This window comes from Lepisosteus platostomus, chromosome 4 (genome assembly GCF_059453375.1).
Source record: "Lepisosteus platostomus isolate fLepPlt1 chromosome 4, fLepPlt1.hap1, whole genome shotgun sequence".
NCBI classification, from domain to species: Eukaryota; Metazoa; Chordata; class Actinopteri; order Semionotiformes; family Lepisosteidae; genus Lepisosteus; species Lepisosteus platostomus.
The window spans coordinates 46,419,210-46,434,661 of NC_142614.1; the positions used below are offsets into that span (position 1 = coordinate 46,419,210).

The 15,452-nt window shown below is 35.2% G+C and overlaps 1 protein-coding gene across 1 annotated transcript in view; it reads right to left on the minus strand.

The window, feature by feature from the left end:
- The window catches only part of sv2ca (synaptic vesicle glycoprotein 2Ca), a 101,302-nt gene that overhangs the window by 7,131 nt on the left and 78,719 nt on the right, over window positions 1-15,452 (minus strand). The window contains exons 5-10 of the mRNA XM_088629645.1: window positions 14,341-14,474; window positions 12,173-12,262; window positions 10,679-10,789; window positions 9,747-9,835; window positions 2,716-2,880; window positions 892-1,025 (exon numbers count right to left, since the gene is read on the minus strand). Coding sequence (XP_088485771.1) covers window positions 892-1,025; window positions 2,716-2,880; window positions 9,747-9,835; window positions 10,679-10,789; window positions 12,173-12,262; window positions 14,341-14,474 — 723 coding nt within the window. The remainder of the gene's footprint in view (window positions 1-891; window positions 1,026-2,715; window positions 2,881-9,746; window positions 9,836-10,678; window positions 10,790-12,172; window positions 12,263-14,340; window positions 14,475-15,452) is intronic.

Sequence of the window (15,452 nt, forward strand, 5' to 3'; positions counted from 1 at the left end):
AACAACACATAAAATCCTCCTATGACAGAATGTGATCATTTGTAGGGGTTGTCTATTATGGACCATAAATCTAGTATAGTCTTTACCCCTTGTAATTTTTCCTATTTTATGTTTATAGCAAAAGGATCTCATAGGAAAGGGCAGGTACTACATGGGCCACTAGATAAGTAAGAGCAAGTGTAAGATTTATTGAGTTAACTGAGCACAGGTGTTGTCAATGAAGGGCTGTGCTCTCTGTATATAAGGGTGTGGCAAAAATAAAACTTGTTATTTTATACCAAACTGACTAACAAGAGCAAGCATTTTTGATGATAATATTTGATGATAATAACTGAATAGAAGTTAAAGTTTCTTTTCCTGGGATTAATTTATATGGTGGGGTGGAGAAGTCAAATGCAGGTTATTTAGGATTCAGTTCATGTTTTCACAAATGCTATTTGCTATGGTGTATTGTTGGAAATTTTAGAAAATCTTAAGTGGTCATGAAAATGTCAAACCTTCATAGTTTGTACTAGCAGAGACACAGACTCTTCCATAAACTAGAGAACAAGCCTAAAAGAGCCCAGATGTGGTGACCAGTGTCCCCAGTTTTTTACCTCTTTCTGTTTATTAATTGAGTTAGTAACTAACATTCGAAAAGTACAATATAGTCTTGTATCATAAATTAACAAAAAATCTTTTAACAAGATTTGGTTTAAAGAACAAACCTTTATCATTTTTCTGATCCCTCACCTGACAGACAATGTCCTTTTTAAACAGCATTTTCTGAATCAATTGCCTTTCTCACCAGTAAACTTTGCACCTACGAAACGTTGCACCTCTAAGAAAGAGGTTGGTGTCCTGGCATGGTGAAGGAAGAACAGTACCAATCCAATACTTGGAATGGCTTACCAGTGTTGGAGAAGAAGTTTTCAATAAAAACACAGCTCCTGAAGTAAGTGCCCAGGGAAGTAACATTATCAAAGTAGCAGTTTTGAAAGGTGCAGTTGATGAAAGTAACTGATTTGAATTTCATACTATTAAACCTGTTAAAGAGAAGAGAGGACTTATTTCAGTAGAGGATGTGTAATTTGCGCACAGGTCTATACTCATATAATATCATCCACAGTGTTTACGCACATGTGTGTTAAGCACAAACCAACTGGTATTTGTGATTGACTGGGTAATAATAAATAATAAACTTTATTTTTATGTAGCACCTGTAAAAGTGGCTTCTCAAAGCCACAGTACAAATCTTTAAAGCTTTACAACACAACAACAAAACAAAAGAAAAATATATGCAATGAACATACTGTACAAATGGGAGGAGGTAGTAGAAAGAGGTATGGACTAAAGTAGGAGCAAAAGGACACACAGAACCAGTTAAGTAAAACCCCTTCTAAAAAAGGTATTGAGTCTTGATTTGAAACAGCTTAGGGAAGGTGACTCTCTGATATCATTAGGGACAGAATTCCAGAGCTTTGAGATATACAGTAGCAGAAGAAGGCCCTGTCTTCTGTCTAGAGTGTAGACAGGCTTGGGAAACAGATAGAAGACCAGAATTTGACGAATGAAGGCTGCGAGGTGGGGAACAGGATGAAAGTAACTCAGACAAGGTCTAAGCTATAAAGACCCTTATACTGTAGGTGAGCATGAGGATTTTGAAGTCAACATTAAACCTGAATGGAACGGAAGCCAGTGCAAGGATTCCAGGATAGCAGCAATGTGACCACCTGTACTAGTCCTGGCCAGGATTCAGGCTCCCAAATTCTGGTCATACTGTAGTTTATTCTATGTTAATTTAGATACCTCGGAGAGTAGGGCATTACAGCAGTCAATTTGGGAAAAGACGAAAGTGTTGACCAGGTTTTCAGCAACAGCAACAGCAACAGCAACAGTTAGTGATGTCATAGGATGTTAGGATGTTAACAACAAATGCAATACTAAGAAAAGCTAATGAACAAGATACAATGCAGAACATTAATTTCATTTTGCTGATTAAAAACATACTTGAAAGAAAATGATCCATTCAGTCAGTGCTTCCAGCATTAAGGATTCACATCTTAACTGGCAGTGAGAATTTTCTCTGTACTGCTCAGAAATCAATGCAGATATCATTAACCTATATACGCGTAGATCCTAAAGGTGTGATTCAAAATACCATGTACAAAGAATTCTGCTGCTTTTTGCTTTCTAGTTCTTAAAATGCTATAATGTGGGCAACACTTTATCGTGTAAAAATACACAATATAGTTTGAAGTTATAGTTTCAAACTTTGTAGTTTGATTCTTTTAGAAGAATACACAGCATTTCTTAATTTAATTCTTAAATGAAAGTTAAGCCAACTGGTTACGCATCCTTTTCAGGATCCTTTGTTCAACATAATTAACAGGGTAAATAGTACATTGTGCTGGACTTCCATTGGAACCTTAAAATAAAATATAACTTTGTAAAAAAATTTAATGTCTTCCCTAATGTTTATGAGTGTAATATGTCACATTACTCAATCTACTCCCATGCTGAAAAGTAGATGGACAAGAATTCATTTTAATATTCAGGAAAGATACTCTGTAGCGTGATATTTGGACTGCAAGATTTTTTCAGTCTTCAAAAAAATGTAATACAAAGCTAGGAGCTGCAGAAGAGGAGCATGTAGAGATAACAGTTTCTAATTTCCTGGCCTAGGAGCCGATAAGGTAGACAGTATAAATTACAGGCCACAAAGCCATTCCCTACCTGTCATTGATGAATTCCCCATTAGTGTGGATCTGGTTCTCCAAAGTAAAGTTGAAAGTCGAATTCTCAACCCTCTCTGTGTTAAAGGTTCTAACCTTCAATGCGTACTCGTCAGACTGGAGATGTTTGATGACATCAGGAAACCAAACAGACAGGCCATAGTATCTGTTCCCAGACAAACAGAATAACAACAACAGAGGCAATAGGAAATTAGTTGTTCAGACTGGCACTGATATCAGACAATTTTCTAGCAAATATTAGTTTCTAGGATTTGTTTTCTTGCTGTGGGCTTGAACAGCTTAATATTTTTATGTAAAAAACAACAATGAATATATAAACACAACTCTATATTAAAAATACATATGTAACCAATTATTTAAAAAATGAAAAATAAGTCAGATGGAGAATATGGTGTTATAAGTACTAATACAGAACACGAACACATTTTGTAATTATACTCATATACCTTAGTCTCTTTAACATGCTCTTCATTACATTATAAGCCTGTTGTGTAACAGTGAATGCACACATTAGAAATCTAAAAGATACATTTTAATATGTATTTATCTGTCAAACTGTAGAAACACAAATTACATGTTTTTGATTAATGAAACTGTATACAGTTATTATTTTTTATGGTCTGTGAAAGTGATACCATATCTATGTATTAATTTGAACTAAAGTAAAAGCTAAAAAAACATTAAAATATTACATATTTATTAAATATATATTAAAGTTAAAGTTTATTATATATAATAATATATATTTTTACACACTAATAATAGTGTCTACTAATTCAGTACATGTATAGTTTTTGTATGTATTCTGCAGTACTGTGCAAATGTCTGGGTTATTTCAGAGAACAATAATTGGCTTTTCTTTGTACTGTCATCAACCATCATATGTAACCAATAACAATAATGAACAGGCCTCTATATTATTCAATTATGTGACATTGGATGCTTTTGCTTAGTTTTTGCTTGGTGCCATCTTTTGCTTTTCTGGGTGTCTTTATACTCATGTCATCTGAGTCATCTGAGTGACTTTATACTGAGTGTCTTTATACTGTACACATACTGCATAAACACACTGGCTGTGTAAGATTGGAAGTCATATTCTAAGAACCTTTATTTCAGATATCTTACAAAGATATTCCATATTCCATTCCAGAAGGCTACTGCGTTTCTTACATTTATTAAGACTTGGAGTTAATTTCTCAGCATCATTCATATGAAGGCTTTGAGTGGTGGCCATTCAGGCACTTTCAGAATAGCATTTTCTGCATTCATTTCACATGATTTCCAAACATGTGTGCGTTATACATTATCTCAAATTACTGTCCAGGTGTTATTGTACATTTGTAGTAGACATTTTGCACTGTATAACAAGTTCATTTATGGAACTATGATTAATGCGTGAATTTCCAGTAACAAAAGGAGGTGTGGTGACATGATCACATCCTTTTCCATTCATGATGTGAAAGCCAAACAATTTCTCCCAGACATTCCTGGAATATAATAGAACAAACAATTATGCTGCCAAACTACTTGAGTTTCACCTTGCCATAGTATGGAGGTCATACTTGATTCAATGTATTATTTCCTTTGCCCTGTGTTCATAAGTTCTACATTGCCACTGTTCCTGAGATCAGCTTTGTGCTATTCAACAAATTATTTCGGCAAGAAGGAAAAAGGCTTCTGATAATATTTCCAAGGGCAGGACTAGGGAGTTGCAATACTGCAAGTATAAAGACAATCATTGCAATATCCCCACACTGTAATGAACACAAAAGAAGGTTATGAGTGCAGGTGTGTAGTTTACGTGACATCAGGAACTTAATTTGTGCAGATTAACTGCCAGAGTCTTTGGACCACACATACAGTAGAGCAAGTTCAAAGTGACACAACGTGACACAGTTGCTGGCCGTGCAGCAGTGCAATCTTGCCTGTGTTATTACTGCACAGGCTTGGCCAGCCATTTTCTTGATGGCTTCATAAATCACTCCTGCAGAGTGGTTTAGGCCAAAACCACAGATCACACCACCTCTTAGGCACAGAGGAACAGAAAAATGACATTGCTTTAAAGAAGAGCAAGAGGAGTTTCTAACTGTGTTTCTACCACTATAGCTACTATACCAGTACCTCTGCAGTAACGATAATTTCAGAAAAAAATAATTTATACTTGCTGAATTTGTGAATGATCAAAAGCATTTTTTTAAGCACAATTTTATTTAATCTTGTGCAAAATTAACATTAAATCCTCTTCATGTGACAGACTATTATGTGCAATGATTTGAGTTGTCTGCTTGCACATAGTGGCTTTATAAATATACTATATAACCTTTAGATATCCCTGTCATGTATACTGTACATGTGGCATACCCAGGAATATTTTAAAGCAGGGAATTTAACACACTCAGTGAAGTCAATTACTTGGGTAAAACTGCTTACTGAGAAAGGAACATAGTTATTACAAAATACCAACTACGTCCTTAAGAGAAAGTTGTCTCAATAGATTATATATCCTTGCTTAGGTGCTTACTTTATTTTCTAAACTTGTATAGATGTATTCTTGTATAACCATATCTGGACTGTGTTTTAATAATTTCTACATGCAGTGTAGACATGTAACAATTTTGTGAATATCTTATAGATATGTGATAGAGTACTTACTATAATAATGCATTATTTCAAGCCTTTTCACCACAACTTATTTCTTTTAATTGATTATTTTGTTGATTAATTGATTAATTTACTTATTTCTATTAATTAAACTTTAAATTGATGTATCAACATTAATTAACACCCACATATCTAAAAAGCTAAACACCTTCTTGGAATGTGCAATCTGAGTGCCTGTATGTATGAGGGTTTTTGTCCTATGCTCCAGTTTTTGTCCTATGCTCCAGTTTCATTATCATGTGCACAGGCTGATGCTTGAGTAACAAAAAATAAAATGAATTTAGTCATTCTATGTTAATTCATTTATTTGATTTGTATAAAATGCTCCAAATGGGTTTTCTATTTATTTTCTATCTAAATGTCAACATTTGCAGATGATAATCAAAAGCATTACTTGCATTTCCAATTATACCGGGTACTATGAATACAACAACATCTTGTTTTTTACCATAAATGTATCTCCAGGGCCCTATGCTGGGAATACAGCTAAAAATAACACTCACTTCTCATACAGTAGGTTTGTCATTAACAGTAAGTGTAAATTCAGTAAGTTTTTTTATATACTGTACTGTTCATATATTAAACAGCTAAATGAGCTATTGTGAAACAAAATATTTTCACAACGTGTGCTTTTGATCCTCAGATGAATGCAACCTGATAACTAAGGACAGCTAAGGTAACTAAGGATTTCATCATACTGTAGCAACAAGATCCACAAGAAACAGGATGTGTTGCAGATGATCATGCTTCAGTTGTGAGTGTACACTCTGTCTGCAGGTGAAAAGATCTCTACAGAGTAGAAGTTGTAATTTGCTAGGACTAACAGGACAGCTTTAAACTTTTAATCTTTGTAAGGAGCCTTTGTCACAACAGTAAAATTACAGGTTCTGATAATCTACAGTATGTGGATGTCTGTACGAATGGTGGATAATGACTATTTACTGTATGTGTTGATGTACTGTATTTTGTGTAATGTATGTTATATTTATTTTTAATGTAATGTTTATTTGTACTGTTTGTGTTTTTGTAAGTCTTTCTGTGTGTAAAACATAGCTGCTTGGATGCAAAAAAAATAATTCTGAGAACTCAGACAAAGTATTACTGCATCATACTGTTCAGTATAACCAGCATCACACAAATACAAGACTCCTGTGGGAATTTTTAGCACTGTTTATTAAACAATCTCATTTACCGAGTACCCTGCCATTTATATTGTTAAACAAAAGAGTGGCAGATCGTTCCAGACAACATGTCAGTGAGGAATAAAGCTTTCTACAAGTTCCTCATTTTCTCTTGCCCAGCCATGATTACACAGACACTTCTGTGTCTCTTCACAAGGATTCCAGGACAGTACAGTACTTCAAAAAGACAATGTAAGCCACAATTACCCTTAAACTAGTTTCACACCTACTGTACCTCCAGTTCTCATTGATCAATTAATTTCTCCATTAATTTACAAATGTTGGCTTTTCACAACTCTCTTGGAGTATCCCAGGTTTTCCTTTGGACACTCCCACCTACTGTACCCTTTCTTACATTTTCTTTGTTTTGTCCTTCTTCCCAAATTCTTGGCCTCATATCCCTGCTCTCTCTCTCTCTCTCTCTCTCTCTTTCTCTCTCTCATTCTCCCTCACACCTGAAGAAGGCTCAACTTACGTAATATAGTGTATTTTATTGTTTCTATTTTTCTGTGTGAAATGAACCTCAACTTGTTTCTCACCATTTGGCTTGTCAGTGTCTTGTGTTTTTTTGGTAATACTGCATTGGTGTTTACTTCTGACTGATGGACTGAACACAACTCTTTCTCAGTTATTTCCTGTCTTAAGATAAGTACCCTGTGTCCTGCAACAATAGTTTTACATACTATACATAAGTTGAAGAAGAGAATGACTGGTTTATTGTTGAATGTCCTTTTGGTATAAAACATAATTTTAGCGCATTACACCATAGTTATCATAGTAAAAAATATTTCTTATGATCTTAATGCTTAAGAGCGAATCACAGACACCATGCTTGAAATGACTATGCAGATGGTCACGTTCAAAACCAGATTCAGAAAAGAACATTCAACACACACAATAGGCATCTGCTACAAATTTAATTGCCTGTTTTTCATCTATCCAAGGGATTGTCACTGGGGCAGCAGCTACAGTTTATTAATTTCAGGGAATTTATAAATTGTAGGTCACATTGGAACAGTTTGTAAAGGTCAGTGATTTATCATTACATATTGTTTGAACTGCTCTGCAGTAAGCCATGGGACTCTTCCAAAGTGTGAATAAAGACTATGAATCCAACCAGCCTGGACCTGTCTGCAACTGAAGCTTTACTTACGTTAGTAAACAGATAGAATGAACACAGAAACAGGTTTTCAGGACTCTTACAGGGTCATACAGATCCCAAACTACATAACTGCAGAATTTCAATGATATAGGAGTATTTTTTATTTTGCAATTCTGTATTACAAATAAATCACACCAAATCTGTGAAAGGGAATATAAAATGTTAACTTTGATGCACATACTGTAAAATGAACATACAGTAAGATGGAAATGTATCTCTGATAGTAAGGTTTTTAAAATAGTATACAGTAAATAGTATACAATAAAATGTATTGCTATTGCTTTTTTTATAGAGCACCATGACATTGCAGAGCAGTAATTATCACAGTCACCTTGGAAGATGGCCTTTAGAATAATACAAGCAATATTAATTTAACAAAATTGTCTGGTGAGCCAGGAGAGCAATATTGTTAGGCACTGATCCAAGCTGGTTTTGCTCCTCATACAAACTGTTCAGAAAACTACTTACAATCAGCAGGAACTGGGAAGCTTTCTTATGTACAGTACTGTACTGGCACAAGTGATTTTGTAAATCAGTGTACCCCAAACACACTGACCTTGTACTCGGCTCCTGAAGCCTTTACAGAGTTATAGATATATCTGTATCTCAAATGATACAGGTCTTGACTGCTACAGTCGTCTTTGACAAACTCAACTATTGTATTAAATGTTGCTCAGATGACCCAAAATCTTTCTACTCACTGCTTATCTTTAAAAGAAACAAACAGCACACAAGCAAGTTGTTGATTATATCACTAGACTCCGTCATTACTAGGAATTTAAATGATTAAATTATGTTAGAAAGCATGGTGATCTCTAGGCAGAGGTTGTTAGTTTAATAGTCACACAGAAACCTGGAATCCTTCCAGTCTGAAAGGGTATTTAGAACTGACCACTAGAATTCAGCACTACGAGCTGAACTACAAAGACTGGGCAGAATCCTTATATATTTTGCTAAAGTGCTGTTTTCAATTGATAAATTACTCAAACACTTAATTCAAATTATTGAACACAAATGAACACCAGTACGGGTACCAACACTACCACAGAGTATGACAAAAACAAGCTTATTCCATCAGCAAATGAGAGACTTATTCAACCATTTTTGCCAAACCTGATGACACCTGATGAAAAACTGTGTTTTTGGACTTTGACGACAAACTGCACCAGAATGAAAGTGGATCATATGTGTAGCTAATTGCATTATTACCTTCTCCCTGCATGGCATTCAGGGTAAAGCAGGAATTACCAGGGAAATGAGAGGTTTAACATGTAAATTCAAAGGGGAACCAACTTCACATTTCACAAGAAATTAAATATCAAATGGAATATGCATATGCGTGTTCTTGGCTGGCTTCTCTGTCATTTTAAAGTTATTGCTGAAAAAATAATTGTGTTAATATTTCTAGGACCAAGCTTCATTTGAAGTAAAAGTGCACCTCAATTACAATTAACTACTGGATTATATAGGTCTTTAGGGCACAGCGCCTTCATTTATTTTTCAGAAGTGATTTCAATATGTTTAAAAACCACATTATACTATTCATATCTGCATAATAAGCTGTGTCTGTAAAGCACAATCTACTATAAAAAGTATGATAGAAAGCAGAAAAGCCTTAGGGGTAAATGTAACTGAGCATAGAGGTGCATATACTGTAGAGCACCAAGAAAATATAATGCACTAAAAGTTACATGTCTATGCTATAATTTGAAATTAATTGCTACGTGAACTACTATTTTAGAAAGAGGAGAGCTTTTTAAACCTTTATTATTTTCCTAAGAGAACAGGTGACAAATGTATCTTACATACAGTTAACAGGGTCCTTCAGCAAGAACATTTAATCAACTTCCTTTATGATATATTAATAATATATGGTTGTGGAACAGAATTTGGCACTGCATTAAAGTGATTGGTCTTTGCATCATTTGGTTCTGCTTTTTGTTTGATGATGGAACAAATTCTACAAAAGTAACCAAAACTACTACCAAAAGTAACAGCTAATCTTACCCAAAAGAAAGTGTGAACCAGACAATGGCCAGCTTAATGGTGTTGTCTTTCACAGGGTAGTTGAAACACCTCATAAAGGTTAACCATATCTGTCAAGGAAGAAATATGCAGTAAAGTTAGAAGAATATCCAAATTAATAAAGAAATAATGACAAGCAAATCTCAAAAAACATTCAAAACAAGTCAAAACAGTGTTGGCGCTGCTAGATTGGCTCTGCGAACTGTTCTGACAATTTAAAGATAATATTGGATTTTCCACTTTGAAACCTACAGCTGCAAAGTGAAATGTATTACAAAGGCAGGTTTTTTCATGTGTTTTTGGGAAAAGAATTGAAATATCCTGACACGAAAGGAGCTTTTGATTAAGACTATCCAATTATTTGCCATTTTATACTTATTTTAAAAAAATGACAGATCAGTAAATCATCTTATGCCTACAACATGCCTCCTCCATTTCAGTTAATAGGAAGTGACACAAATCTCTTTGAATTTGTAAAATTAGGAATTTCTGACTCCTAAAACTTGTAGTGAACAGACATTTTATGAATACGCCCATTCTTCCTTAGTCTATGTAAGCAGAATCAGAAACAGGCTTCTGTATCCATAAGGAACATTTAACAAAGAAAATGATTTAAATGTCCAGTATTGTATGTTCTCAAGCTCCAGTTTATATCAGATGAAAACTGCAGTTTTGTTTTGGTGCCAACTGGTAATGTGATGCACAAAAATATTATATTTATCATATAAAATAAGAGTTGTACTTTTTTGGAGTATCCTATCATCCGTATGTAAAGCACTCAAAGTAGTACTATAGTACTTAGTGAACTACATGTGGGCCAAAAGCCATTTTAGATGCCTCTCATAATGGTTAGGTTCTCTATTAAAATGATAATGGATAGAAACTGGTTGAAATTTATGTGCTTTTAGACTCACCCCATAGAATTCGGTGCGGATCCTGACCACACACCTCAAAAACCAATTTCCTGTGCCTGACTGGATCTCAATCAGCTCATCAATCTGTTTGGGAGTCTTGATCCTGTTCACCTGTGGATATGCACAGTCTCAGTTTGACTTTCTAGCACTACAATTAATAAAACACCCGGTAGTTGATCATTACTGGGTCTACTCCTGTGCAGGACAAATTATGGTAAGCAAAGTAGCAAAATATATCGTATTCTTTTTCCAGCCACATATTACTGTATTATTGTGAGTGTAATGACTTCTTTTGAAACTAAAGCACAATTTTGTTTTTTTTATCTTGCTCTTTATTCTTGACTAAATTAGTATCAGGCAATGATAAGGGCAAAGTTAATGGTATCAGATTTCTAACCCAAAATCGTTAGTTTGTTGGTTGTAACATTTGTTTTTTCAGGAGTTTTATTAGAAAATTAAGGATAACTGAAAAGGAAAGTGTGGAAAAGCCACAGAGATACTCATGTAACAAGGAAAGTGGTGCATTGCAACTGTAGACTATATTTTACTTCCCATACAATAAGGTCAGATGATAAAATGTGATCAAGGTTGGAAAAAGGTACCCAATACCTATCCCGTAATCAAACAGGGAAATATGATTAATATGAAATGCTGATGTTGATGGTCACCACAACTCTTTTAGGCTTTTGATCAACCTTTTTTAAGCTTGTCGTCTTGCATAAAAAAGATCTACAGTATCCATACAGTACATGATGCTTCAAAAAAAGCTCCATAGGTTTTATTTACAAGTTACTTTAACCTACAAAGTTTTACACTTAACAATCAATGTTAACCTCTCAGACATTCACTGGTTTGCCTAAAATCATCTTCCCTGTTACACATTCTAAAAGCCGGCCTTGCCTCCCCAAAGAAACTGTTTTTCAAAAAGGCCTTGTCTATCCCTGAGGCCCATAGACAATGGAGCTGTCTCTGAACTGCCATATCCTCATTTAAAATGTGAGGCACACTAAAAAGGTAACGGCTGTTAATTTAGGAAAATTAAAAGGCCATGTTGGTAATCAGCCTTTTAGCATCCTGCATGTTGTAGTCATTCTCATTCCTGCTGAGCCAAGAGGAACTGCAATCCTCCCAGAAAAGGTTTTCATGTCACTTTTCTTGTTTCACCCAGGGTTCTGTCACTGATGTCAGTAAAGATGCTCTTTAAATGTTAAATGAAATCTTTAGATCTTTAGATCTGCCCACCTCACATGAAACTCTGTATTAATTAAATTTCCCTTAATTTATCTGCATGCAGTCAGGGAGAAAAATATTAATATTAGCTTTTCTAAAAATATATTATTAATATTAACATTTAATTCAAACCCACGCACGACAGCAGACAATCCCTGTCGAAATTAGCTGCAAACAGAAACCTGATTTAGAACCTGACTCCCAGTGTGGATTAGGATATATAATGAGAAAAACACCTTAAATTCTGCTCTGAGAAGTACTCACAGTGAAAACCTTCTCAGGCTGCCCACGTGCTCTCATGTTGGTGTCGTGAATCTGTTTTAGGATCATCCAAGCCTCATCGTGTTTCCCAACCTGTTTAGTGAAAAGCAACAATTATACGGATTAACAATGACTGTGAAGATCATGAAGACATAGGCAATCGCTAGAGACACAGTCAAACAGTGAAAGATATTTCCTATCTTCATTTTTTCATTGCTATGTGATGGGGTGGCAGGATGTTTTTTGCCCAGTTCTGCACCAAGTCATCTTGGACAGGCTCCAAGTTACCATGACATCAGGTATAAGCAACTACTGTATCTGTAAATAAATGGGTGAATCGTCCGTTGTCATGTAGATTTGCTTTGAACTTAGTTTAATGGTTCCCTTGATAGAAAATAAAATAAAATGAAAAGGTTTATTATACTCTTTACAATGCTTATTTACTGTACAGTAAAAATTGGTTATAGACCTTTGCTTTGTACATTTTTGTTGCTTGCATGATGGAATGCAAAACTGGACTAAAACAGTAAGTATGTGCAAGGCTGACAATTTTGAAAATGTTGTTCACTGTATAAAAATTATATAATAAAATCACCATATATCTAGGTTAATTGTAATAAATAAAAGGACCACTCATGTACAACACAAGAGTAAACCGCATAAAGTGAAAAAAGCATTCAGCTTTTTGTTTTGATTTTGTGTTACCTCAACCAAGCTAACAAAAATACAGGCCTACAGCAACACAGAGCCATATAAGATTAAAGCTGCTCCTATTTACATCTACAGTATGTCTGACTTTGTAAACTTGTATTTACTGCTGAAAAATCTTCAGCTGCTATATAACTCTCATGCATATTTTACATCATTACCTCAGTGACTTTTTAACTTCCTTATTTTGCACCAGTAATACCACAGAAATGACAATGACATCACAGAAAACCTTATTGACAAGACAGATTGCTCTCAATGAGTCTAAACCACATATGATTGTCTACTGTACAGGCCAGAACAAAGGCTGCATACAGTATGTATAACTAATCTCCCCAATTAGAATACTGGATTGTGATTTAAAGGTCACATCAATTAATATAATTTAGAAGTAAGTATTGAATAATGAGACTGAGATACTGTACAGTATATCAAGGTTTACAAGCATTGTCTTTGAGGTGCTAGTGTCTTTAAGAACTTGCTTCAAAATTGATTCTTAAGTTTTACTTATACTTTATTTTTTTCTTGCTACTTGCTACTTTTCTGTTTTTGGGACTATTAAAGTGATTTCCAGTACTGACCATCATTTTTTTAGATCTAGTTTAATTGCCAAGTATTTGCAAATGTTTAACTAGGTAAACAATTCAGTTAAGTCATTATGAATTCAGTACCAGTACTGGGGAGGCCTCTGTTAACTGGACCACTGAAGAGATTACTTTGTTTCACATGAGTGAATCACCCAAGGACTTCAACTGAATAATACCTAGTGGAGTATCTTAATGGAGCCAAAAGAAAAAAAAATTAAATGTATGAAAATGAAAGAAAATAGCATACCCTTAGGGTGCTTGCTTAAAAATCTAAATAAACCTAGGTAAATTATAAATGTAAGACACAAAACTGAAAATTAAAGTTTACTGTATATGAATGCATTATACTACTTTAGAATTTCATCATTTAAATGCAGTATTGTCTCTTTAGATGCTAGACAGCCTTTCACTTCACATTATCTAAAGCCTATAATTTAGATTTTACTTTTCTTTTCTTTCATAGTGCACTTAAAAAAGCTTTTTTTTCCAAGATACAAAAGTTTGTAAGCTGGTTAAATTGTATGTTACTTAACTACTCTTGAGTCCTCCACATATCTAAAGCATTTTGTCTACTGCTTTCATCTTCTCTCGCAGTGGGAATTATTTTGCTTCAGAAAATATGGCAACAAAAGACTAATTAATAGGCTTTGTTGTGCTTTCTTGTATTTCTGGACCATTTCATCAGTGTGGAGATGTGTTTTTCTGAAATGAGTAAAATAATCTTATCTTACAGTACATGTACTTACGTGCATATCTCTGCCATCAGCTTCAAAGCACCAGTGAAAGGGTATCTCATCTAAAAAACCCTGGATTTAGGAACACAAAGTTCTATTGTTTTCTGCTTGTTCTTACTCTTCAAGCGTAATGTCTCCTTACCTCCAGAAAGAATCTGGGACTTTCGGGCATGAAGGTGAGAGCCACTACTGCAGAAACACAGGGCAGGGCGCACACCACCACGAATACCCTCCAGCTGTGAAACTGGTATGCCGAGCCCATGCTGAAACTCCAGCCTGCAAAATGTGATGCAAAGATCTGAAACACCTGACAAGTCAAATGACAATAACAATTGCACACATCCACTCAAAGCCCATAAGCTTCCACTCTCCCTTCCACGCGCTTCAGTGTTTCCTGGGGGTGATTTGATCACACCGTGTTCGATTGGAAGACACAAGATGCACTAAAAGTATTCATAAAAGTTTTTTTTTCAATGCTTTCAGATTAATTACAATCACTGACAGTGTGGATATGGCTGGAAACCATGATGAGCAGTTTTATTTACCTAAAGCTTTGGGCAAACCATATTACCAATCCTGTAGCAAATGAAGTGTGATTTTATTAGATTTTTCTCCATAGTGTTTAATGTGTGAATTATATTCTGTGAGTGGGGGTGTTATTTAAAAGAATGGCTTTACTGGGGCCTCTTTATTGGTGCAAGTAGTGAAGGAGCTCCACTGTGTAGAGGTTAAGCTTTTTGGTCTTAGTGGTCACAGATTCAAAACTGGTCATGTCACTACCACTGCTGAATGCAGGGTAGGAATTGTCAACCAGCTCTTTCAGCGCTCGGCCTCCCAGTGCCTTGTGGGTGGGGCTGTCTGTGAGAAACGTGCCTCCCCTCCGATCAGCACTGAACCTTCTGTTCAGAGTTCTGTTCCCCCTGAAGTGTTAAAGACAAGCAGCTCAAACACAGGGGGCTTCAGGAGCATAAATTCTTGTTTTCTTGAGCCTGAGGTTGCTGTGGTTATGTAGCCATAATCGAAGGCTGAGTGGGTGAAACGAAAAATAAGTGGCGACTCTTAATTTCAAAGGTAGAATGTCATTCATTAAAAAACAAAAATCCTCGTCTAGACTTTCACAGGAGCCATTTTTGACCAGCTATTGCACTTGTCTATGATTTTAGTTTGTCATGCCCACTTCCAGTACCATCTTTCTGTTATGACACACATCTGACCTGAAAGAACAGAAAGCACATAACCTGCATCAAGTACATT